Source organism: Trichomonas vaginalis, chromosome V (genome assembly GCF_026262505.1).
Source record: "Trichomonas vaginalis G3 chromosome V, whole genome shotgun sequence".
In the NCBI taxonomy this organism is placed as follows: Eukaryota; Parabasalia; order Trichomonadida; family Trichomonadidae; genus Trichomonas; species Trichomonas vaginalis.
This window is the reverse complement of record NC_067207.1, coordinates 4,817,062-4,841,838: the sequence shown is the minus strand read 5'-3', so window position 1 is coordinate 4,841,838 and position 24,777 is coordinate 4,817,062. Positions and strand designations below refer to the sequence as shown.

The following is a 24,777-nucleotide window of genomic DNA, read 5'->3' as shown; positions in this document are numbered from 1 at the left end:
CGAGAAGGGATGAATATTAAGAAAACTCAAATAGACAGTACCAAATGAAATGTTAGTATTGAAAAACATGTTCCTTGACAAAATAAAACCAACTACAGAAATAAATGACGCAAGACTGAAACATTGGGTAAAAGCTTTCCCATTCACAAAAAGATATTATTGGTAACATGGAAAGAAAAACCAGAATGGCTACAAAAACATATATTTGAAACGAGCTTATTCCATATGGACAAGCTCTGTTTGAAGAGCTTGAACCGGAAACTCAGGAAAGAGTCATGCAAACAATACGCGAAGACTCAAATACAAACTATGACAAAATCTTTCTAGGATATAGGTTACCTGAGATGGGCGACCAGAGCCCAAAGGCAAAAAGGACATGGGAAATTTACAACATACTAGGTGAAACATGAGGCAAAGATGCAACAACTTGAAGCAGAGGGCAAGTTACCAAAAGCGACACCAAAGAAGAAGAGAAGAGTAGAACAAAGTGAAAGTAGTGAAGAAGTAACTTCATCTAGTGAAAGTAGTGGCAATGAAGGAAAAAGAAGAGTTAAAAACTCAGCCAGGAAGAAAGTAAAGCTTGGTCCACGTGGGTTCTATTATGACACATAAATCCAACTATTCTATATTTTTACCCATATGAAATGTACGCCGCTCAGAATATAACGCCAACAGTTTTGGATGCCATGAACGGAAATGTTTCCGAATGGTATAACGAATGCGACAATGCCATTAGAAGGTCAGAAATAGTTCCTGGAACTTACGAATATACAACTGCTGTTTCTTATGGAAACGTAGGTGAGTTTGGAGAAGGTTCTTCAACAACAGTAGATATTGCTTGCGACAGGTTTCATATTATTTCTATTGACAACTCTTTCTTATACGTGAACAAGACATTGAAATAAAACCTTCTGCCAAGTTGTCTGACAAGAAAGGTTGCAATGGAATTTTCTATGTCGGATACCAATATGCTCCAGAAGTTTTCATGGGATTAAGATATATTCTAACTCTGACTTAGTTCAAACAGTAACATGGGCAAACTATGAATGGTTCGCTTTGAGAAACTCAGTACAACCACAAGCTAGAGAACAAACAGACCAATATGCAACTATTGAGAAAATAAGAAGACTTGACCCTAACGTTCCAGGAGTTTTATGTTAACCTTTCTGGACAAACTGCAGCAGCAGTAACCAAAGTAAAACTGAAACTTAGAGTTCCTTTGTCATCTTTCCTCATCTTCAGGTTTTTAAGATACTTGCCAAACTGGGCAGGAAAAATTTCTATTGAACTTACTCCAAGCAAAAATAACTTAGTCATTGCACCAACACAAGACCCATTCACTCTTACTGTAGCTGGAACTGGTGGAGCCAAGTTCTGTGACTTTTGCAAAGACAAAGTTGACTTAGATTTGGTTTCTCAAACCTCAACACTGAAGTAAACTATTATTTCAATGCTGCTGGAACTGCTTGGGACCCAGTTAAGTTCACATGCGAAAATTTGAATGCAAGAGAATAGAAAGCAGACTTGCAGTCTATATGTTGGACCCAGATATTTCAAATGCTTTAGCTGCCAAATATATTGCAGTTCCACTTATGTTCCCTATACACCAAATATCTGTCAAAGACTTTGCAGGTGAAGTTGGAAACCAAAGTGCTGACCCAGGTGCAAGAACAGATATTGCCTTAACAACTGCAATGAAACATGCAGATACTATGTTTGTTCTTTTCAGACGAACTATAAATGACTATTCTTGTTTCTACAACCCCGGTATTAAATATCATATAAACATAGATGGCAAATATTATCCAAGAGAAGAATATTCTACAGTTGAGGATATGAGGTCATACAACTTGACATTAGATGCTATGAACTTTAACAACAACTTCACAACAACCATTAACCCTGAAATGCAAAGTTCTATTATGCCATATGTGAAAGTATGGACCCATACAGGAAGTCAAAAAACTCAATATACAAATGGAGACCGTTCAAACTTTTGGCTTGGCATTCCATTTGCTGACTCAGAAGACTTTATGGGTGGTATTTCAACTGTTGGTACAGTTCAAATACAATATACTGTGACAGAGACGGTCCAGATGAATTGAAAGCAAAGAAGTTTACAAAACCAATAGCACTTTTCACGGAAGATGCTCTTTTGAAGATTCGTTCGATGAAACCTGCTGGGGCTCCTCAGATTGGCATAACGACAGCTTCCATCGAGCAGATTTTGGCAGCAGGTCAGTAAGTTGTTCTTGAACTGACTTCTCTCCGTCAAATATTGACAGTACGCCAGTTTTGACATAATATTGTATTATAAACTTCCTTTAGAAATATCTGTAATTTTAAGTTATATTTTTCTGCTTCAAGAACTTTCACCATTTCAGTTATACCAACTTTCTTTGCTTTATGAAAATATTTTTGGTTCAGCTGCTATTCTTAACATTTACCATTGTTTGTATAAAGAACTATTCTGTCAATGTATTTGTATTGTTTGTGTGTGTATGACTTTGTTCTGCTTCAATTCGAAGAGATACTCGAATACGTCCATCTTTTATTCTAAGTAAAATGTCATTTCCGAAAATAGAAGCGTAAGTGTTTCAAAAGGTTTAATGGCGGTGGCAGATGTGAAGTTAAATTCACCAACTCAAAAAACAGTCAAAGTGTTGTTGTCAATGTCAAAGACAGAGATGTTGAAGTGGGGAAACCATACGAAGACAAAGATGGTATAACAATTGTTCCTGTAAAAGAACAACCAACATATCCTGAAGTTAGCAGAGACTTAAGTTCTGTTGCAGATATTCGAAACGACTACCAACAACTGAAAGACAAACTTCAAACTCAGGAGAAGATTTGTCAAGCTTTAGGTATAATGTTAAACTTGGTCGACACAACCCTGTAAAAGTGAACTCATATGTCATTGCACCTCATGAAGTTTTGAAAGAACTATTGAAACTTTTGACAGAGGCAGACGATATAAACATCAAAGAAATAGAACCCGACGTTAGTTGCTGTGGTGTTTCATATAATGTCATTGACAAGATATACGTTATGAAAGGAGGTGAAACGTTGAACTTAAAATATAGTTTCCCAGACGTTATAAAAATATTTGACGACCACAACATTTCATTAAAATTTATTTGCTAAGTAAATGGCAGAAGACACAATGGTTTATACTATTACGACTAAAAACCCTGAGTCATATAATTCTATAACAACAAACTTACAAAGTCCTCAAGGACGATATTGTAAACTAACCTTAAACACAATGACGACTAAAGCTTGTTTTGCTCTTTTTGACACCAGAAGATTTTATTGTTGTGAATGGTAAAAAATACTCCTTTGAAGATACTTACTCAGATATACCACCAACAGGTTTTGTTGACTTATTTAATACTTTAAGTACGGGTGTAACATGTGCTGCAACTAGAGCAGGTTTCATTATGTTTGGATGTCCGACTGAGTTTACTATAAACAATATGAGCTATAATACAAAACTTATATCTGGTTTTTACTACCAACAGTTTCCTATAACAGGAAAAGGTGTCATACAAGGAATGTCTGTTCCATTGACTTTAAGTACACCTATTTTATATATTGTTTCAAACTTAGGTTCAAAGTGTTATTCGAATGTCGACAGAAACTACTATGACCAAAAGATACTTATGCGTATAAATAACACATTCTCTGCTGGTTTGCCTATTGTTCATTCGAATGCAGAGTTTTTCAGCTTTAGTAAACTCAAACACTTTAGCAAACATAAACTTAACCTTAGTTGACGCAAACTTTGTTCCTGTAAAACTTTTATGTCCTATGTATTTGTCAATGACGGCAGAAAGTTTCGAATTGGAAGATGCAACTGGTGAAAGTATTGTATTACAAGAACAACTTCAACAACAAATAGCTCAAGAACAACTTCAACAACAAATAGCTCAAGAATAAAAAAATATTTTTTTTTTATTTTTATAAAAATGTACAGAATAGATGTTTCAGATTTTTATGACTTCCAAACATTCAGAAATATGTGTCCATTTCGAGACTATAACAAAGCAGTCGAGAATTTGAAACGTTTAGTCATTTATGTCGACTCTGCCCCAGAATTTTATGTTATGAAAGAATGGGATGTAGTCTTTAACAAACCAAGAGCAACAATAGTTTCAGAACAAGAATGTAGACAGAAACTTAAGAAAATAAAAGTCGTACAAGTTGGTATGAAGATGTTAGATGCTTGGGATATCTTATTGTCAAAGTTAGAAGATTTTTCAGTTCGTGGTATAAAAGTTTTATACACCTTCTCCAAACTTCTATTCTATCTTCACTGGATATAAATACGAACAAGTAGAATGGAAAAGAAAATATTATAGAAGCTTGGTTAGACCATGTCAAAGAAATTATATGCAATGGAAACGAAAAGGTTTATGAGTATATCTTATGTTGGTTTGCAAACATCTTACAACATCCAAGTGCTAAAAATGAAACTGCTCTCATTATATTGGAAAACAAGGAACTGGTAAGAACACTTTCTTTACAGATATCTTATGCAAACTGTTAGAGGGCTATTCGAACCCTAATATGACAAACTTAGAAAACATCTGCGGTAAATTTAACTCTTCAATAGAGAATATGAAACTTATAGTATGTAACGAACTTCAAAGTATAGATACAACAAAGTTTTGAACTCAGATGCTTTGAAGAGTCTTATAACAGACAAAGTTGGAGTTGTTGAAAGAAAATATAAAGACCAAAGAGTTTGTGAAAATGTTGCAAATTTCATTATGGTTTCAAACAATGCTGTTCCGATGAAATTAGAAAGTTCTGACAGAAGATATGTAGTTGTCAGAACGTCAGATTCTCATATGCAAGATACAGAATATTTTGACGACTTAGCAGAAACTTTGACATCTGACTTTTACAACCACTTGTTTCTCATATTTTATGACATTAGATATTTCAAAGTTCAATCCAAGACAAATTCCACATACCGAAGAGAGACAAACATTGTTAGAAGCAAACAAGAGTGTATATGAACTGTTCATAGATGAAACTGACTTTGAGTGTTTAGATGAAAGGTCATTGTACGATTCGTATAAACAATATTGTCAAGAATATGGTTATATGACAGCGTCTAAACGAACATTCTTGGCAAATGTCAAAAGTCTTTTAGACGTACAGAATGGTGTATATACAAAGAAAAATTTTTCTGAGTAAATTTAAAAAAAATATTTTTTTTATCCGATAGAAAAGATGACAAAATTCATCTCAGTAAACAAGTACATGTCAGGACTTAAAGAAGACTAGACCATTCACATATTTGAATGTTTACTTCTACCATTTTGAAAAGTCTTCATTCAGCAAAGTTTGGAACATCGAACCAGTTAAGTTTGCTATTGTGACTAAAAATGGTGCGAAATTTGAAGACTTAGACATAGAAGGTTTGTTAACAGTCAAAGAAAGTTTTGACAGAAGGTTCTCAAACCTTAAAGAAGGCAAAGCATACAAACTTGTTATACCTTATGAACCAAAAGAAAGCAGACGACTATGAATATTATGAGTCTAAAGTTGTAGAAGTTCAAGGTAAATTGGGTAAAAAGATTTTTAGAGTCTAAGCCAGTGTTTACTCCTAAAGAGGAAAGAACATTGACATTGACCCAGAAATGTTCTATAAAATTTTTATTTTTACATGTCAAATTTCTTCTTCTCTGGCTCTGGTTTCTTTCTTCTCTTCTTCTACTTTCTTTTCTTTCTTTTCTCTCTTCTTTTTTTCTGGTGGAGTTATGTCAAACTTCTCAGAAACTCATATTTTTGTAAAAGTTCTTTTGTCCTTTAATAGCTCTTCTATTCTGTTTTCTATTTCATCTTCAAGAACAGTGCATGTGTCTTCTTTGCATTCTAAGAAGTTTTGTTGGACTTCATCTCTCCAAGAGGCGTCATCTCTGTCAACAAGTCTGTCATTGACAAATTTTAAGACTGCTCTGCTTAATGTTTTATGGTTCTTGTCATATTCCCAGAAACAGAACTTTAGAACAAATTCACCTTTCTTGTTTACACTATGTAAGATTTTATGGTCGACAGATGTTTTGCTGTCGAAAAGTTTGTCTCGAATATAGATAGCGAAATCGCTAGACATTTTCTAAAAGATAAAAATTTTTAATTTTCTAAAAATATGTTAGAAAAAAAGTTTGCTGACATTGACAAAAAATTTGAGAATGTTTTAAACAAGAACAAGAGGAAGTTAGAAAATGCTCAGATAAAACCCATACATGACAAGTTCTTATTTGCTCAGAATGGTATAACAGGTCTAATTGCACCACCTGGGTCGGGTAAGACTTTCACTTATCTTAAAATGGCTGCACAACAACAAGAACTAGATGAGAAGAACCCATTCTATGAGTTAGTTGTCATTTGTAGTACTTCGGGTCAATTTGACCAAACCGTCAATTCGTTCAAAGATATTATAAAGAAGTCTAAGTTAGTATGTATAAAAGACTCTGAGTTGTTAGATTGGATAAAAGAAGTACCAAAGAAGGGTTTTGAAGTATAATGCTATAAATGAGTATGTCAATTCGAAGTTTAAAGACCCAAATGAGGAAATGCAGAGAATATTAGAGAAGAAACACTTCAGAAACAAACAGAAAGAGATAGAATACATTTCGAAAAATTGCAATCTTACGATTGGAAAACGTACCCTCATAGATGTCTTCTTATCTTAGATGACTTTGCTTCTCACCCTTTGTTAAAGAACAGAGAACAAGACATGTGTCGAATTCTTAAGAAGCTCAGACACTTTAACATCTCAGTTGTCATTTGTGTACAGACAGCAAAGAGTTTAAGTAAGGATGTAAAGAGAATACTTACTGACATTGTACTTTTCCCCGGATTGTCCGAAGACGATTTCATGGAACTTATGAAAGAGTCCATGGCAGGTAAGTTTGACAGACATGAACTATGGGAGAAGTACAAAGTCATACAAGACCCTCATACTTCTTTCAGAATTCATATCTACGCGAACAAAGTTCAAATTGTAAAAAGTCAAGCGTAAAAAATGTAAGTGTTTAGTCTTAGTCTGTTGTGGTTCTGCAGCTTTCGGTTCTTCTGGCTTTGGAATGGACTCGGTTGGTGGTACGTCGGACATTCGTTTGTGTCCTGTCGGAAGGAAAAACTTTTCCTGTTGGAAGGAAAAACTTTTCCTGTCGGAAGGAAAAACTTTTTCTGTCGGAAGGAAAAACTTTTTCTGAAGTTCGACCAAAAAGTTCTCAATTTTCGAAAATTTGAATGGTTTACGACGGACAACTGGAAAAATTTTTCCTGTTGGAAGGAAAAACTTTTCCTGTTGGAAGGAAAAACTTTTCCTGTCGGAAGGAAAAACTTTTTCTGTCGGAAGGAAAAACTTTTTCTGAAGTTCGACCAAAAAGTTCTCAATTTTCGAAAATTTGAATGGTTTACGACGGACAACTGGAAAAATTTTTCCTGTTGGAAGGAAAATTTTTTCCTGTTGGAAGGAAAATTTTTTCCTGTCGGAAGGAAGGACTCGGAATGCCAGAAGGAAAATATTTTCCTGTCGGAAGGAAGGACTCGGAATGCCAGAAGGATTTGACAAGGCAATTTACCTTATAGAGCTACCTGAGCCATCTGAAGTCAAGCTTGAAAAATAAATGGTTCATCTACTCTACTTGTTTGAAGTTGTCAAAATACTCTGTTATTTTTTCCTTTAACAATGGCAAATCTTCTTTGAAGGTAAGTATTGTACAACCTTTAATATCATAGTGTGTTTGAGGTAACGTATCTTGAACTATTTGTTTCACATCTTCATTTGGGGTCATTGAAATCGGTAAGTTTTCGCGATAGAACCAATTTCTGTCAGATTTGTAAATCTTAGCAAGGTCGTAAAAGCTTTTGTTGTTTCTTCTGACTAAATGCAACATAACCATATCTCTGTCTTCTTCATTTTCCATCTCTTCAGTATAAATCATATACTTATAGTTCTTTTCCTTTCCTTTTGGTACCGAACGTGGTATTCTTTTCTGAAGGCTTTTGTCTTTTGCTTCAATGACTTCATCTTTTGCTTCAATGACTTCATCTTTTGCATGAAGTTTCTTTTCCATCTCTTCACGTTCTTGTCTATGAATTTCGTCAAGAAGTCTGTAAATATACCAAGCATAACGAGGCGAAGCCCATATTGCAACAGCATTTACTAAAAGTCTATGAACATACCAACCTCTTAAATTTATTGGCAAATTTTTACGATTTTCATGTGTTTTATGCAAGACCGAGAATTCTCGGTCTAGAGAAATTTCACTCAAAAGTTCTTGTGTGCTTTGGTTTCTGAACCAATCGTCTGTATGTTTGGTATCTGGTGCAAAACATGCTGTCAAAATACTTTGCATTTGGTACATATCGTCTTTGACCGAACGAATGAGACGGAGTTGTTTGTTAAACTGAACCCACTCGTATTCTTCATTTATGGCTTCATGAACGATAGCAGTTGTTGTGTTCTCTGATGTTGACATATCTGTCCTTACATACAAAATAAAAAAATATTTTATAAAAAACTAACTTTATTTTTTTAAGTTTGGTCATCCTTCACGGTATGACAAATATACTATATTTTACTTAAAAATATGCAAGCGGCTCATAGCTCAGTGGTATGGGCTACCTCGTTACAGGCGTCGAAGACCTCGGTTCAAATCCCGATTCGCGCAGGTTTTTTCCTTTTATGCAGTGAAATTTCATGTACATAGGTTACTTTGGTGTTAGACCCTAGTGAAGAAAATAGAACGATATAAGTTTACATTTGTAAGGTTACTTTGGTGTTAGACCCTAGTGAAGAAAATAGAACGATATAAGTTTACATTTGTAAGGTTGGACGATAAAAATCTCTGCTACTGACAGTAGCAGTACTGCTACTGTCAGTAAAAGTACTGCTAATGTCAGTAAAAAGGAAAATTTGAGAGGGTTTTCGACGATAAAAATCTCTGCTACTGACAGTAGCAGTACTGCTACTGTCAGTAAAAGTACTGCTACTGTCAGTAAAAGTACTGCTACTGTCAGTAAAAATACTGCTACTGTCAGCAAAAATATATTTTAGGTGAAGAGGTGAGATCTAACCTGTTTTTTCACCTCTTTTTTCACCTGTTTTTTCACCCTCTTGAATTTTCATGAATTTCCTTAAGATAGAAAAAAATTAGCGTTATTTTCTGACTTTCACAAAAGACCAAAAATAAACGCTTTACATGTATTTTTCAGCAACTTCGTCAAATAATTTTATAGCTTTATCTATCTCATCTACTTCAAACGTTTCTTTACCTTTCGTGGGAGCACCATACATTTTCTCAAACTTTTCAAGTAGTTCTGTTTCTGCAGCTCTCATATCGTTAACAAACACAACCTTGACTCTATTGACTGTACTGTCATATCTTAGAGTTATATTATATGTTCTTCCTATCTTATATCTCTTTGTATTGAAGTCCTTCGGTTTCTGAACGATGTAAAGTAAGCCTTCACTGCAACGTTCCGTATCGAATGAACCATATGTTATGAAGTTATATCCAACAACTGGGTCTAACCATAACAAAACTATTGGTATAAGACTTTTGTCTATAAGATATGCTGTAGTTCCATAGAATCTTACCGATATCATAAGCTCAGGATTTCTTGTCAAAATTTTCTGAGTTGAAGCAATTCCAACCCAGTCCTTCGGTTTCTTTCCAAATGGAGATAAAATGTCTGACAAAGAATATTTGTTGTATTTCTTTGAGTATCTTACGTTTAAATCACCTATTCTAACCACTTTGGTGTCATTGTCTATCTTTCTAACTGTTTCAAACTCAACCTTTAACATTTTCTGTCTTTACATACAAAATAAAAAATATTTTTTAAAAAAAACTAACGTTATTTTTTCTATTTTGTATAAAAGATATGATTTCAGGGATTTTTTTTACGAAGTGTCAAAGTTCACTTCGTCAAAAATAACAGTTATATAATGAAATTTGGTCATTTTTTTACGATTTTCATGAGTTTTAGGCGACCCTCGAAAAAGTCTGGGTCGCAATTTTTCATTTATTTTGTATAAAAGATATGATTTCAGGGATTTTTTTTACGAAGTGCAAAAGTTCTCTTCGTAAAAAAATAACAGTTATATAATGAAATTTGGTCATTTTTTCACGATTTCAGGGATTTTTTTGACGAAGTGTCAAAGTTCTCTTCGTAAAAAAATAACAGTTATATAATGAAATTTGGTCATTTTTTTACGATTTTCATGAGTTTTAGGCGACCCTCGAAAAAGTCTGGGTCGCAATTTTTCATTTATTTTGTATAAAAGATATGATTTCAGGGATTTTTTTTACGAAGTGCAAAAGTTCTCTTCGTAAAAAAATAACAGTTATATAATGAAATTTGGTCATTTTTTCACGATTTCAGGGATTTTTTTTACGAAGTGTCAAAGTTCACTTCGTCAAAAATAACAGTTATATAATGAAATTTGGTCATTTTTTTACGATTTTCATGAGTTTTAGGCGACCCTCGAAAAAGTCTGGGTCGCAATTTTTCATTTATTTTGTATAAAAGATATGATTTCAGGGATTTTTTTTACGAAGTGCAAAAGTTCTCTTCGTAAAAAAATAACAGTTATATAATGAAATTTGGTCATTTTTTCACGATTTCAGGGATTTTTTTGACGAAGTGTCAAAGTTCTCTTCGTAAAAAAATAACAGTTATATAATGAAATTTGGTCATTTTTTTACGATTTTCATGAGTTTTAGGCGACCCCGAAAAAAGTCTGGGTCGCAATTTTTCACGATTTTCATGAGTTTTAGGCGAGTAAGATTTTCTATCTTGTATAAAAGATATGATTTCAGGGATTTTTTTTACGAAGTGCAAAAGTTCTCTTCGTAAAAAAATAACAGTTATATAATGAAATTTGGTCATTTTTTCACGATTTTCATGAGTTTTAGGCGACCAGGTTTTTTTCCCTACTCGCAATTTTTTACGATTTTCGTACGGAATCTCTATCCTCGGTTTTCCTCGGGTAGCAAACATATGAGGAAATTCATGAAATTTGGTCATTTTTTTCAGCAAAAATATATTTTAGGGTAGATGGTTAGATCTCACCTCTTTTCTCACCTCTTTTTTCACCTCTTTTTTTCATGAGGGTCACCAGGTCACTCGGTCACTCGGTCAACTAACATCTTTTTGAAAATGGTGACAACATGACATTTTGACAACAACACAGGAAATAAACTTCTTCGTATATGTTTTGTCATGACTTCTTCATCGTATATGTTTTGTCAAGACTTCTTCATCGTATATGTTTTTTCACCTCTTGAATTTTCATGAGGGTCACCAGGTCACTCGGTCACTCGGTCAACTAACATCTTTTTGAAAATGGTGACAACATGACATTTTGACAACAACACAGGAAATAAACTTCTTCGTATATGTTTTGTCATGATTTCATCGAAATGAGTGTAAATGTTTTGTCAAACATGAGCGTAAATGAACCAAAAATATATTTTAGGTGAAGAGGTGAGATCTCACCTGTTTTCTCACCTCTTTTCTCACCTCTTTTTCACAAGCGTCTTACATGAATTGTACGATGTATATTTGAAATCCTAAACAGTTTTGTAGCTTCTATTTCCTCTGTCAGTATGTCAAAAGTTTTCACAATGCCGAAAGTTTCTTTATATTTCTTCTTGACATCAGATAGAAGGAAATCGTCAGCTGTTGGATAGTTTTTGTTCAGAAATTCTAACATGTCCATTTTATCTTCTGCTGGTCTCTCTACTTCTTTCTTTAAGTCAGCATAGTCGTTTCGCATACGTTCTATCTCTTTGACGGAGTAGTTATATTTCCTCATTGCTGCTTTACATTTAGAACATTGTGGGTTCATTTTAACATTGTACATTGAAATTTGTCCTGCAAGTACAACTATAGCGTCAATGGTTTTCTTTAAATCTGAAGCAGTTGGTTTTATTTGTTCGTTCCATATTTTACATCTTTTATCTTTATCTCTTATCTGCCATACACATTCAGCAACTAACGAAACAAAGTTGTCGTAGGTCTTAAATTCTTCAGATTTATATATGTCAATGAAATATACCATATCGCAGTCTTTGTCCATGACTTTGTGGTTGCAATGAAATCCAAGAAACTCATAGTTAACCTTACGTATGAACTTCTTTATTTCTACCGAGTCAGTTGCTTTGACTTCTATTTCTTCAAATTCTGGAATAGTAAGCTTTTGTTGTTGTATTTCAGGAAGTTTAGGTAGATGGTCAATAATATCCTGCATTTCATAAAGATATTGTTCATTTGTTTCATCTTTCGCACTACAGTCTAAATCTCCTTGGAGAAGTTCTTGCTTTATCTTCTGGATTTCTGTTTCGAAAGTATATGAAGAAGGAATGAAGCTTTTCATTTCTACTAACATTGAAGTTGGGTTCATGACTAACGAGTTTGGTGAAGTTGTTGCTAACATGTTCTTACAATAAAAATAAAAAATATTTTTTTAAAAAACTAACTTTATATTTTATTTCGGGAAAATTCATGAAAATTCAACGGGTGAAAAAAGAGGTGAGAAAACGGGTGAAAAAACAGGTGAGATCTCACCTCTTCACCTAAAATATATTTTTGGTTCATTTACACTCGTTACGATGAAGAAGTCTTGACATTTTCCCGACTGTTGTCAAAATGTCATGTTGTCTCATTTTTTCAGAGAAGTTAAATTACCTGGTGACACATGGTTACCCGGTGACATGGTGACTCCTTCAACGGGTGAAAAATTAGGTGAAAAAACAGGTGAGATCTAACCTCTTCACCTAAAATATATTTTTGGTTCATTTACACTCATTGCGATGAAGAAGTCTTGACATTTTCCCGACTGTTGTCAAAATGTCATGTTGTCTCATTTTTTCAGAGAAGTTAAATTACCTGGTGACACATGGTTACCCGGTGACACCTAAAAACCATCTACCCTAAACTTTATTTTTTCTATCTTAAGGAAATTCATGAAAATTCAACAGGTGAAAAAACAGGTGAAAAAAGAGGTGAGATCTAACCATCTACCCTAAACTTTATTTTTGCTGAAAAATGACCAAATTTCATGAGTTTTGGTTGAAAGAATACGGTGGAGCCAAAAGTGGCTCGACCTCAAAACAAGCATTTTGTGAAGAATATAGCAACCGTCGAAATTCTGGCGGTTGCTTTTATACAAAATTCAAGAGGGTGAAAAAACAGGTGAAAAAACAGGTGAAATCTCACCTCTTCACCTAAAATATATTTTTTGGTGGTACGTCGGACATTGTCTTGAAACAGTACAAATATTGTTCTGAAGCAGTACAAATATTGTTCTGAAGCAGTGCAAGTCTTGTTCTGAAGCAGTGCAAGTCTTGTTCTGAAACAGTACAAATATTGTTCTGAAACAGTACAAATATTGTTCTGAAACAGTACAAATATTGTTCTGAAACAGAAAATTTTTCTCACAAATTGAGAGCTTTTACGGGAAATTTGTTCTGAAAAAGTACAAGTCTTGTTCTGAAAAAGTACAAGTCTTGTTCTGAAAAAGTACAAGTATTGTTCTGAAAAAGTACAAGACTAGTTCTGAAACAGTACAAGTATTGTTCTGAAACAGTACAAGACTAGTTCTGAAACAGAACAATGGACAACATCGAGCCATTCATGAGTTTTGTGTGTTTTCTACGATGGTAGAAAAAAGGGTAGAAAACGTGTTAGATCTAACATGCTAACATAAACTTTATTTTTCAATACTTTTTCTATCTTAAGGAAATTCATGAAAATTCAAGAGGGTGAAAAAAGAGGTGAAAAAACAGGTGAGATCTAACCTCTTCACCTAAAATATATTTTTGGTTCATTTACACTCGTTACGATGAAGAAGTCTTGACATTTTCCCGACTGTTGTCAAAATGTCATGTTGTCTCATTTTTTAAAAGAAGTTAGTTTACCTGGTGACACATGGTTACCCGGTGACATGGTGACCCCTTCAGTAAACATCTCATTTTAACTCACTTTTTTTCTATCTTAAGGAAATTCATGAAAATTCAAGAGGGTGAAAAAACAGGTGAAAAAACAGGTGAGATCTAACATGCTACCCTAAAATATATTTTTCAATACTTTTTCAGCACTTTTCCGTAGTTATATATGAAAGACAATTCGAGATAAAAGGCATAGTACAATGGAAGAATATGTTGCACACCATTTGTTGTGAACCAAACTTGAAAGTCAGAGAAACTGTTACTAGGTGGTTCGTAGAATTTAGAAGCAAAGTCATAAAAGTCCTTACCAATACATAGAAAACTATTGTTGCTTGAACTGAAACTTGCATGGCACATAACATTTTGAGGGTCAAACACGTTTCTATAAACTGTCAAATCTGCTGGTGGAAGTATAAATTTAAATGGACCATCTGGTGGTAATGGTTCGTTCTGGTTTAGTAACCGAAGAAATTGTGCCCAAGAACGTTTGTCTACTTTCCAAAATAAAAACTCTGTATCTCTTGGAGGGTTAATTTCAATCTTTTGAAATGAAACGGTGGAGTTCATCTTGTCATATTCTAGTTTCAGATAGTATGTTCCATTTAGTAAAGAGTCGTATTTTTCTTGAAATTCCCAATAGTATTTGTTCATTTGAGTTTGAAAGTCATTTAGAGTTTTCTCAAGACTTTCGTCTGAACGAACTGTAAAGATTCTCATTTCGTCAAATTTGTCTATTGAAATGGACCTTTATACTGCCCATGAAAATATACTGCGAACATAAATGCGTTAGTTCTATTTGAAAACAAAACTCTTCTAAATCCTATTGCCTTTGCATCTGAAGGACTTTGAAGCCAACGAATTGGATAGTCAAACCTGTATGCTCGGGATGAAATTTCTTCATCTGAAATAGTCCTACCAGCATTTGTAAAGATATAGTCTAACGGTTTTGTATCTGTTACTTTTGTTCTTTGTTTTTCAACCTGAAGCATTTAATATATGTAAAAATATATTGTTTTAAAATGGTATGCCATTTCATATTTCTCATCTAACAAACAAGTTTCCCAACGGTCTTCTCCAACAAACTCAGCGTACATTTCAAATAAAATAAAAAATTTTTTTTCTTTACTTTACATAACCGCCTGCTGCCATAAGTCTTTGACGCCAACCCATACCAGCTAATGAAGGTTGACTTGGTTTAGTTTGGAAACTAAACTTTGGTTTTGGTTTATCTTCAGTTTTTGGTTTTTCTTCTTCTATCGGTTTTTCGTCACTTTTCGGTTCCTCTGACTTTACTTCACTTGCAGGAACAGTTGTGTCGTCAACATCTTCATAAATATCATATGCCATTTGTTTTTGTTTTCCTTTCAACTTTTTGTGTTTGTTGTAAAGTTTAGAATATTTCGACTCTAAGTCAATGAGATGTTCTATAATGAACTGTTGGTCAGTGAAGTAAACTTTTCCATCTGTTGTCTCGAAAGCTCCTTCAGACTTCAATATTTTATTTGTGAGAGTCTGTTTCTTTTTGAGATACTTGCCGTTCCATTTTTATGAAAAGTGACTTTGTAGTTAGAGTTTGTATTTCCAGACCTGGCACTTTCTATTATTGAATTTTTCTCTTCATCTGTAAGTTCTTTGACAGGTTTTGACAATGGTTCTGAATTTTTGTTTGTGGTGTCAAATCTACCGTTTCAACTTCTTCGGTCATTTCATCTCAGTAAAAAATTTTAGTTTGGTTTGTTTTCAACTGGTTGTTGAGGTTTTTTAAGTCGGTCTAAAACTTCCTGAGGTATAGGAAGAACTTGACAAACACGTTGTGTAACTGCTGGAAGCCGACAAATCCATCTTGAACCCATTTGTCTCAATGCTGTATTGTTCATTTCATCTCAGTAAAAAACTTTACATTCCCCACGTTTGAGGCGGTTGAGGTTGGTTATTGTTTACCCACTGTTGTGCATGGTTATATCCTCTGTTAAAGAATCTTTCACCTTGGTCCATATAGTGTCCTGCTTGGTTATAGTAGTCATTTGCTTTGTTATAATAGTTTCCTGCTTGTCTTCCTACATTGTCCATCCATCCTTGAACTTTTCCTCTTGTTTCAGGATTTGGAATAAGATTTGTTGCATCTCGTGCTACATCCCAACCTTTCTGTACAGTTTGTATAATAGGTTGTGCTTTCTCTTTAAGTATACCTAATGTACTCAAAAATCTTCCTTCCAACTCCAAATACACCTCTGGCTATTGTTCCCACTGCGGGCAAAAATCTGGATGCAACTCCTGCTAATGCGCCAAATAAACCCATTTCTTATGGGTTAAAAAATGACGAATTCAAACAAGGACCCCTATGTTTCTAAAGCGACAAAGAAAGCACTCATGATAAAAATCTTTAGTTCAACACCAAATGCTTGGTTTATGGATATCTTGGAAAACATTCCGAGAGTTAGAACAGATGGACCACCATACTGGCTAATATTTGTCGGTCAAAACACAAGATACTGTGAAGCCATACCATTATGGTCCAAAAATATTTTAGATGTGAAAACTGCTTTGACAATATTCGTTGACAAATACCATCCAACAAAACTGACATCTGACTGTGAAAGTTCTTTCAAATCAGACGATATTAAAAACTATCTGCGTTCAAAAAATGTAAACCAATATTTCATTGTCGACCAAAACCATTCTGCTCTTGGTGTCATTGACGGTTGTATAAAAATGTTAAGAGACTTAAACCAACCACAAGGTGGTGAAGCAAATGAAATGTCATATTGACGACAAATAGACACTTCTCCATGGCAAAGATGAGACAAGTTTTAAATATTTACAATAACCGTAAACAAAAAGGTTTGGGAAACCACTCCCCCGAAGAAATGAAAAACAACCCTGACTTAGAGAAAGACTATATATTTAATAATTTAGCCAAAAGAGACAAACAAGAAAGAATGCCGGGCTTCAAACTTCAGAAAGGTGACAAAGTAAAAAATAGAAACCTAAACGCGACCCATATGAAAATACTATTGACTATGACAACAATGGGAACTCGACAGGTACTCACATTCGTGTTCGTAAAAATAGAAGAAAGTATACAAGAGAATATTATGAAGTTTTAGGCAAACATGGCAAAATGTACACACTGCAAGCAGAAGATAAAACTACTATTGTCAGACCTCGTTTCAAAATTGTCAAAGTTCAAGGTGGTATACTTTCAAAGACAGTTCCTAACAAATATAAGACAACTCCTGACGAATATGCTAAAGAAGTTGAAAATGACGACTAAGCAATTCTATACATGCGTAAACTGTCATGTAAGGTGGCATGTAGTCTTTACTTTGTCCCGTTGTTTGCGTATACCCTGAAACGCGATGTGTATGGTTTCCTCCTCCCTCAGTGTTACTCCAGTAACAATTTATAGCAAACTGAACGTTGTCTTTAACATCATATCCTTTACCTTTTGTCATTGCTGACCAATTCCAATATCTATGACTATGCCAACCTGCTTGAGATGTACTTAAATCTATGTAGTGACTGTGCGCAGGTAAGTTTTCACCTGAAATCGTTTTACTTCCACCTGTTTCTTTGAAGAGTTTGCACAATACAAAAACCTGTCGACTATTTGAGTCCAAGTTCCAAAACCAAGTACTACTTCTGGTCTGGTAGAGTTCATTGACGTATAAATAGAGCCTATAGGATATAATGTTTGAAGTATTTCCGTCTTTAATGTTTGAAGCTCTGTTTTGTCTGCTTTCTTCTCATATAAATCTTGAGCAGTGAATTTAACTTTATTTTCATCCTCCATGACATAAACATTTCTACATCTAATGTATTTCGTCGTTGTTATGTTTTCTTCCGATGTTAAACCTTGTGGAAAGTTAGGAGGTTTCCAATATAATACATCCCCATCAGGTTCTTCAACCGTTCCTGCAATATTTTCTATAGCAACAGTTGTGAAGAAATCATGTGTATGGTTCTTGTCTGCTTTCTTTTCAAGGCTAACGTTTAAGTCTGTTATTTCAGATATAGAATGTGTATGTCCAACGGCACTTTTCCTGTTTAAGGTTTCTTGTAAGTTTGTAATATTTGCAATGGTATGTGTATGTCCAACGGCACTTTTACTGTTTAAGGTTTCTTGTAAGTTTGTAATATTTGCAATGGTATGTGTATGTCCAACGTCACTTTTCCTGTTTAAGGTTTCTTGTAAGTTTGTAATATTTGCAATGGTATGTGTATGTCCAACGGCACTTTTCCTGTTTAAGGTTTCTTGTAAGTTTGTAATATCAGATATAGAATGTATATGAGTCTTTTTAGAATATTCGTTTTCAGCTCTTGTCACTTCACTTGACATTTTATTGTCAACATATGTTTTGTCTGCTAGTTCAGGATGAGTATGTTCTTTTGTTGCATAAGCTTTGTTAGCTCTTTCTTCTTCTTTTGCTATTGCATCGTCTACATATTCTTTGTCAGCTTTGTTGTCAACATCTGCTTTCAAAAGAAGTTCATTTATAGGTTTCTCGTTTAAAGTTCCTTTTGTTGGATTTATACAGACAGTATGGTTCTTCTTGTCTTGAAATAGAAACTCATCTGTCATTGGGTTTAATGTCAGTTTTAAGTTTCCTTCTTTCAATGACTCAGATATCTTAGAATAGTTTGAAAAGTTTGTTGTGTTCTTATTTAGAGCTTGTATAATGAGTTGTCGGTTGTGTTGTATTTCTCTCATAGACGCTGTTTCATTTGACATTTTTATTCTAGATAAAATATGCTTTCAATAGAAAAAGAAAATTCTAGAGTTGCTACAACTAAACCATTAGATGAACTTTTTACTAATGTCGGTCAAAAGTTTGAGACAGAGACCGTAAAGCATGAAGGCTATCGTTTTGACTACCCGTTAAGATGGTTAAGAGACCCATCTGTCACAAAAGCTATTGGCTTTCGTAGAATGAAGTTCATTTCAGAAGCCATACATGGTTTCCCATTTACGGTCGGTTTTGAAGTTCGATACTATAACAAAGAAAAACGTATGTATGAGAAATTTGAACAGGGAAAACTTTTACAAGTTAGTTTGCTTGTAAACTTAGAAACAACTCTTCAAGCTTTTCAAGAAAAAATAAACAATATCTATATCGAATATGCAAACCAGTATAACATTGACGAGGGAGAGTACCATCTCGATATTATTTATGACAGGAAAAATGCAACTGTTAAAATCAATAGAATAGAAGACCTTGGAGAAAACGTTTATATTTCTACAAAATATAACAACTTGGCATGGTATAGATTTCTGAGGATGTTAAATCAGCCTGCAGAATATCCAGTACACCCGGACTTTTATGAAGTCGAAAACCCTAATGGAACATATGAAAATATTTTCGACCAAGATGCTATTATCGTTCATGCTTCATTTTCTGGCGCCCAAAACTCTTTTTTATGCTTGGCAAATGACTTTTACGAAAAACCTACAAAGCTATATGAACCGCCGAGTGGAAGTATTTCAGACTTTCAAGTATGGTTTACAACAGATGGAAGAAAAAGAATAATTCCATTATACCATGCGTTTTACTTAGAACTTAGTTTCATATACAACTACTATCGAACGGTAAAAATATAATTTTTTAATACGGTTGAGGTGTTGGATTTGGTTGCCAACTTGACTGTGGTGCAGGTTTAGGCTGTTGTATAACAGGAGCTTGTTCTTCTGGTTCAGGGTCTTTAGGTATAATACCAACGAACTGACCTACTCTTTTACCAATATTTTTGACACCGTTCCAAATTCCTCTTCCGACAGATTTTATTCCATTCCATATACCTCTTCCAACATTTCGAAAGAAGTTTCCAATACTACTGAAGAAACCCATTTACTATATGTAAAAATCTAATGTCCGCCTAGTCTCTTACGTTTCCTTCTGAGTTCCATAGCATTTTTTAACTGGAGCTCATACATTCTGTTTCTCCTCTGGTAGAAAACATATTCTGGGTCAACTCCTGTGTTCGCGTCATCTGCATAAAGTTGTTTATATCCCACTTCGGGGTTTGTATAAAACTCTTTCCATCTCATATTTGCATACCATGGTGGCAAACCTAACGCAGCGTCATTTGACATGGCAGTTTGCATTTGTACATCTGTTGGCACTTGACCATAGTTTGCCATTGCAGTTTGTATTCTAACTTCATTTGGAATATTCTCTGGGTTTGGTTGTCCATGTTGCTGTGCATTCGCTAAGTTCTGTGCGTCCATTTAATATTAGATAAAAATATCTCTTACGAGTACATATACTGGACATTTGCAGGCATTGGTTCATCTTCATATTCTCTGTACTTTTCTGCCACGTCAAATAAATAAATGACACAATGGAAAAAACCTAAAACAAGTAGTCCTATTTCAAACCACATTTACTTACTAGTAAAATTTCTTTGTTATGACACTTTCTCCGGTTTATAGGACCTCTCTCATATTCTATCTTGTCATATCTAAACTCATAGTCATGTATGTCCTCTAACCATCTCATAACGGTTTCCAAACCACTTTTATCGGATGTAAAGTAAAAGCATGGATGGTTATGTAAAACGTCTAAAGTTTCTAAAGAGTCTCTCAAAGTCCAGTCTACTTGGTATTGAAAATCGCATGTGTTATAGAACGGCGGGTCCACTATAAAGAAAACATTTTCCTTGTCTTTATATTTTTCATACAACTCTGTCCAACGACATCTCACAAACTCTATACCCTCAATATATTTTTCTATGTCCTCTTTGAAAACATTTGTATAGTTAAGATATAAAACATTTGACATAAGTGTTTCAATGTCATGAACTCTTATAGAACCACTATATAATAGTCTAGCAGATATACTATCCCAGTCTATATATTCTGCTTTTTTCAAAACCTCTCTCACAATATTTTTCTTATCTAATGGTATACGTTCCATCTTACCTATAGGTATCTTTTCTTTTAACTCTTTCAATATATTGTTTGTGTCTGGTATATGTTTGAGACGGTCCATATAGTTGTCGAAGTCATTGCATATAATCTTTGAGTCTGGGAATATTGTATGGCACAAATGGGATATATAGAAACTTCCACCGAACAAATCTACAAATGTTAGACCATTCGGTAGTTTCTTAAGTTCTCTCAATAGAATATCTTTACATCTACTCTTATTTCCAAAGAAGGGTAACGGTGGTTTTGTAAAATTCATTTATATATAATAATAAAAATGTTTTTTCCTGAAAAGTGACAGAAAAGGCTTCTCAAAGTATACTTCCTTGGAACGCCTGTAACTTTTCCTGTAGCGACGATAGACCCTTACTTGTCCGGACAAAGTTATACTATTTTGAGTGCTCTACCAAAAATTTTTTATGGGCTAGAGGGCGCAACGCGCCTGGAGGCCCCCAGTACCCAAAAAACTTCATTTATACTAAACATCTTCAGGGCTAGAGGGCACGAAGTGCCTGGAGGCCCCACTACCTTTTTTTTTGTTTCATCTAAAAAAAAGGAAAATAAAAATATAAAAATTGAAATAAAAACAGAAATATAAAATATTTTTAAAATGCAAAAAAGTTTCATACTAATCGTTTTTGTATAATATTTATCATTGAAAGATTATTGAAAGATATTTTGAAAGAAATCGAAAGAGTTAAGAAATATTGAGAAGAAGGACAATTGAATGATTTTTTGGCCGATTGTGCTATGCAAAGTTGATGATAATTGCAGGAAATTTTGAGATTTTCGAGGTTTTGGAGGGTGTGAGTACTATTATATGTAATAGTATCTCACACCCTCCAATTCATCCTATGGCGTCGAGAAAATTTTGGTGAAATGTCGTCGCATTTCACCAAAATTTCTCGGCGCCATATAGAGAACTAGAGTCTGCGAGGTACTGATTCTATCTATGTACCTCGCAGACCCTAGTTCTCAGCCAAAATGGCTAAAAATTGCTCGCAATTGTTTGCCATGTAAACTGTCACTTTTTGAGGAGATTTGACATTCTGTCAAATCTCCTTTTTTCGTATATAAGACTAGCGTGTATACAAATACCAGATATGCTGGCAGCGACGACAGCGAACGTTGCGGCTTCCGCCTTCATTGAATTTGGCGCCCCTTATTGTTTCTGGACCGACAACGGTTCAGAAAATAGGGGCGCCTTTCAAGATCTACTTGATCTTTGGGGCGTCCAATGGCGGCATACAGACTCTCATTCTCCCTACCAAAATGGGAAGATTGAGAGATTCTGGCCGACATTGGAGCGCTGCCAAAGCATTCAGGCTATTCCTGCCTTTATTTGGGAGTACAATAATAACACACTGCATGAAGATCTCCCAATTAATCCATTAACTGGAACAAATTACACGCCAAATCAAATGTATCAGCTGAAACCGAAATACACAAATGCAGATACAGAAAGGTTGTGGCAAATATGGGATACAGATACAGGCATGACCGCTGTTGACACATTCACAGCGTAATAATAAACATAATTTTTTAATTTCATTTTTAACAAGTTTTTTTAAATGTATGAAAAAAAAAAAAAAAAAAAAAAAGTAGTGGGGCCTCCAGGCACTTCGTGCCCTCTAGCCCTGAAGATGTTTAGTATAACTTTGTCCGGACAAGTAAGGGTCTATCGTCGCTACAGGAAAAGTTACAGGCGTTCCAAGGAAGTATACTTTGAGAAGCCTTTTCTCCCTTTTAAAACAAGATAGGACGGTTATTTTACAAAACTGACAACACTTTGACCGAGTAGTTTTTTGTGCTGAACAAAAAGTTGAAAGGAAAACAAAAACAAATGGCATATGATATTTATGAAGATGTTGACGACACAACTATTCCTGCAGGTGAGGTAAAGTCAAAGGAACCGAAAAGTGACGAAAAACCGATAGAAGAAGAGAAACCAAAAACTGAAGATAAACTAAAACCAAAGTTTAGTTTCCAAACTAAACCAAGTCAACCTTCATTAGCTGGTATGGGTTGGCGTCAAAGACTTATGGCTTCAGGCAGTTATGTAAAGTAAAGAAAAAAATATTTTTTTATTTTTATAAAAATGCCCCCATATAGAATGGACAGAAAGTCTGCTAGAATAAAAGCAGAGTTGCAAAGTTATGGTTGGAGAGTTTCGAAGAAGTTTAAATATAGGAAGAGAAGACCCATAAAAGTCTATGACAAACTGTCTGGTCGCTACGAAATGGATTTGGAAACAGCACGTGCCAATTATCCAAACAGACTAGAGAGGTTAGAAGAAGAACGTCTTATGGACATGCCTTTCGATGTTAGTGAACCTCAAGTTGAAGGACACGACGGCTTTGCCAGATTCTACTGGAAACATGACGAACAATTGCATCCTTTGAGAAGGAAAAAAGGAAAAGGTGAAGACACACATGCTCCCATGGAAAGAACAAGATATGCATATGAGAAGTACCGTGAAGTTAGAAGTCAAATTACTTCTGGTCGAACCTTTACAGTAAACTTTGACGAAGGAAAGAACAAAGAAGGCTTCATGGGTACTTGCTGCCATACAAGACGGAAATAAGAAAGGACACAATCTCAGATTGACCATAACAGATTTGGATGGTCACATTTACTATGCATATGGCAATGTCACAACAGCCGCAACTTCTTGACGCTTTCAAGACTACAAAGAGAGAACAAATGGTTGACTCCGACTCAGACATTTTGAATGCAATTGAAGGAATTGCAAGTGTCAAGTTCGAATGGTACCAACCTAACCCTCAAGCAGTCAGACAACATGCTGGATACTTCCCGTTCAGAAATAAGTCTGACATTGACTTGACAAGGTATGGAATTTACAATTCAATTGAAACAATTGTCAATGAACCTTGCATTCTTACATGTCTCAGGAACTCTGGTCTTGTTACAGATGAGAAAATGAAGTATCTTGAGTCATGTGTGAAGACAAGGTACATTCTCAGAGGTCAATTGGCAAAAATTGCACCGTTGGCAAATGTCAATATCCGAGTCAACATACCTACAGCTAAAGGTTCTTCACATGACGACTATGTTGTTGACTTCAAATTGCCATGGTTGAAGATTGTAATTGTCCACAACCACTTCATGTTGAACGAAAGTCTTACAAACCCATTGTTCGGAAAAGGCAAGTGCAACATTGTCAGAGCTGTAAACATTCTTTTCGAGAAAGGTTTGTTGGAACCAATTCCAGATGACAAGCTGACAGAAACTTTTGTACCAAAAGACGAAACAAACTTTTCACTGTTAGCAAGACCAAAAGTTGTTCCAGACAAAGTTCTAGTACAAAAGAAGTACACAATTCCACAAGGAGTTGGATTGTTCGGATACCAACCTGAACCAGAAGAACTTCCAATGAGGTTGCAAGAACTTCAAGATGCTATAAACAAACTTCCATTGAGACATCCAATTGACGTCAAATTGTATTGGAGAGCATCTGAGTTAGGTCAGAAGGTTTTATATGAAACAGGTTGCTTCGACGATGTTTATGAGATAACAGGAGAAGTTTCTCAGAAGATAAGAGACTCACTTGAATTTCCACAAACTGGACCAATTGGTTGCGACAAGTTCGACTCAGATGAAAAGATATACTATGTCGACCTTAACGCTGCGTACATGAGGTTTGTCCAATATATTCCGACTGGAATTCCAAACGAAGATGGTGAGTTCCCGGGAAGGAACTATACAGTTGGAAAAGTCATACAACAACTGTATGATATTAGGAAAGCTTCAAACCCCAAACTTGCAATGACACTCAAATTGCTTATGAATTCGACATGGGGATATTCCATTAAGAAACCTCAAGAGATGAAGAGTAAACATTATGAGAAG

General features: G+C 34.8%; 11 protein-coding genes and 4 pseudogenes across 15 annotated transcripts, besides 1 other annotated feature; 7 read left to right on the top strand and 8 right to left on the bottom strand.

Annotated features, from left to right (window-relative positions):
* Nucleotides 1-18,303: part of a mobile genetic element that runs on past the window's edge.
* Nucleotides 645-1,535, top strand: TVAGG3_0279910 (annotated as a pseudogene). Its single transcript has one exon. A coding segment is annotated over exon 1 (891 nt).
* TVAGG3_0279900 (uncharacterized protein) lies at nt 6,941-7,129 on the bottom strand (the record flags this gene model as incomplete). The annotated part of the gene is made up of 1 exon (XM_051228818.1): nt 6,941-7,129. One exon carries the CDS (start codon nt 7,127-7,129, stop codon nt 6,941-6,943), a length of 189 nt encoding a protein of 62 aa, XP_051098548.1.
* On the bottom strand, nt 7,923-8,504 carry TVAGG3_0279890 (KilA, N-terminal/APSES-type HTH, DNA-binding family; the record flags this gene model as incomplete). Its single annotated transcript, XM_051228817.1, has 1 exon — nt 7,923-8,504. A coding segment is annotated over one exon (582 nt), but the record flags the coding sequence as incomplete, so codon positions are not given.
* On the bottom strand, nt 9,224-9,835 carry TVAGG3_0279880 (organellar and viral DNA polymerase type B; the record flags this gene model as incomplete). Its single annotated transcript, XM_001299370.1, has 1 exon — nt 9,224-9,835. The coding sequence occupies one exon, from the start codon at nt 9,833-9,835 to the stop codon at nt 9,224-9,226; it is 612 nt and encodes a 203-aa protein (XP_001299371.1).
* On the bottom strand, nt 11,561-12,469 carry TVAGG3_0279870 (organellar and viral DNA polymerase type B; the record flags this gene model as incomplete). Its single annotated transcript, XM_001299369.1, has 1 exon — nt 11,561-12,469. One exon carries the CDS (start codon nt 12,467-12,469, stop codon nt 11,561-11,563), a length of 909 nt encoding a protein of 302 aa, XP_001299370.1.
* Nucleotides 14,115-14,699, bottom strand: TVAGG3_0279860 (uncharacterized protein; the record flags this gene model as incomplete). Its single annotated transcript, XM_051228816.1, has 1 exon — nt 14,115-14,699. One exon carries the CDS (start codon nt 14,697-14,699, stop codon nt 14,115-14,117), a length of 585 nt encoding a protein of 194 aa, XP_051098546.1.
* Nucleotides 15,105-15,445, bottom strand: TVAGG3_0279850 (annotated as a pseudogene). The gene has a single exon. A coding segment is annotated over exon 1 (341 nt).
* TVAGG3_0279840 lies at nt 16,299-17,149 on the top strand (annotated as a pseudogene). The gene has a single exon. A coding segment is annotated over exon 1 (851 nt).
* A 429-nt stretch (nt 18,304-18,732) lies between the features above and the next one.
* On the top strand, nt 18,733-19,581 carry TVAGG3_0279820 (uncharacterized protein; the record flags this gene model as incomplete). Its single annotated transcript, XM_051228815.1, has 1 exon — nt 18,733-19,581. The coding sequence occupies one exon, from the start codon at nt 18,733-18,735 to the stop codon at nt 19,579-19,581; it is 849 nt and encodes a 282-aa protein (XP_051098545.1).
* A 4-nt stretch (nt 19,582-19,585) lies between these two features.
* On the bottom strand, nt 19,586-19,828 carry TVAGG3_0279810 (serine threonine-protein phosphatase family; the record flags this gene model as incomplete). The annotated part of the gene is made up of 1 exon (XM_051228814.1): nt 19,586-19,828. The coding sequence occupies one exon, from the start codon at nt 19,826-19,828 to the stop codon at nt 19,586-19,588; it is 243 nt and encodes an 80-aa protein (XP_051098544.1).
* Nucleotides 19,829-19,845: 17 nt separating this feature from the next.
* TVAGG3_0279800 (uncharacterized protein) lies at nt 19,846-20,208 on the bottom strand (the record flags this gene model as incomplete). The annotated part of the gene is made up of 1 exon (XM_051228813.1): nt 19,846-20,208. One exon carries the CDS (start codon nt 20,206-20,208, stop codon nt 19,846-19,848), a length of 363 nt encoding a protein of 120 aa, XP_051098543.1.
* Nucleotides 20,209-22,010: 1,802 nt separating this feature from the next.
* TVAGG3_0279790 (gag-polypeptide of LTR copia-type retrotransposon (UBN2 2) family) lies at nt 22,011-22,433 on the top strand (the record flags this gene model as incomplete). The annotated part of the gene is made up of 1 exon (XM_051228812.1): nt 22,011-22,433. The coding sequence occupies one exon, from the start codon at nt 22,011-22,013 to the stop codon at nt 22,431-22,433; it is 423 nt and encodes a 140-aa protein (XP_051098542.1).
* Nucleotides 22,434-22,750: 317 nt separating this feature from the next.
* On the top strand, nt 22,751-22,975 carry TVAGG3_0279780 (phage tail repeat-like family; the record flags this gene model as incomplete). Its single annotated transcript, XM_051228811.1, has 1 exon — nt 22,751-22,975. One exon carries the CDS (start codon nt 22,751-22,753, stop codon nt 22,973-22,975), a length of 225 nt encoding a protein of 74 aa, XP_051098541.1.
* A 171-nt stretch (nt 22,976-23,146) lies between these two features.
* TVAGG3_0279770 lies at nt 23,147-23,710 on the top strand (annotated as a pseudogene). Its single transcript has one exon. A coding segment is annotated over exon 1 (564 nt).
* A 137-nt stretch (nt 23,711-23,847) lies between these two features.
* Nucleotides 23,848-24,668, top strand: TVAGG3_0279760 (uncharacterized protein; the record flags this gene model as incomplete). Its single annotated transcript, XM_051228810.1, has 1 exon — nt 23,848-24,668. A coding segment is annotated over one exon (821 nt), but the record flags the coding sequence as incomplete, so codon positions are not given.
* Nucleotides 24,669-24,777: the final 109 nt, after the last annotated feature.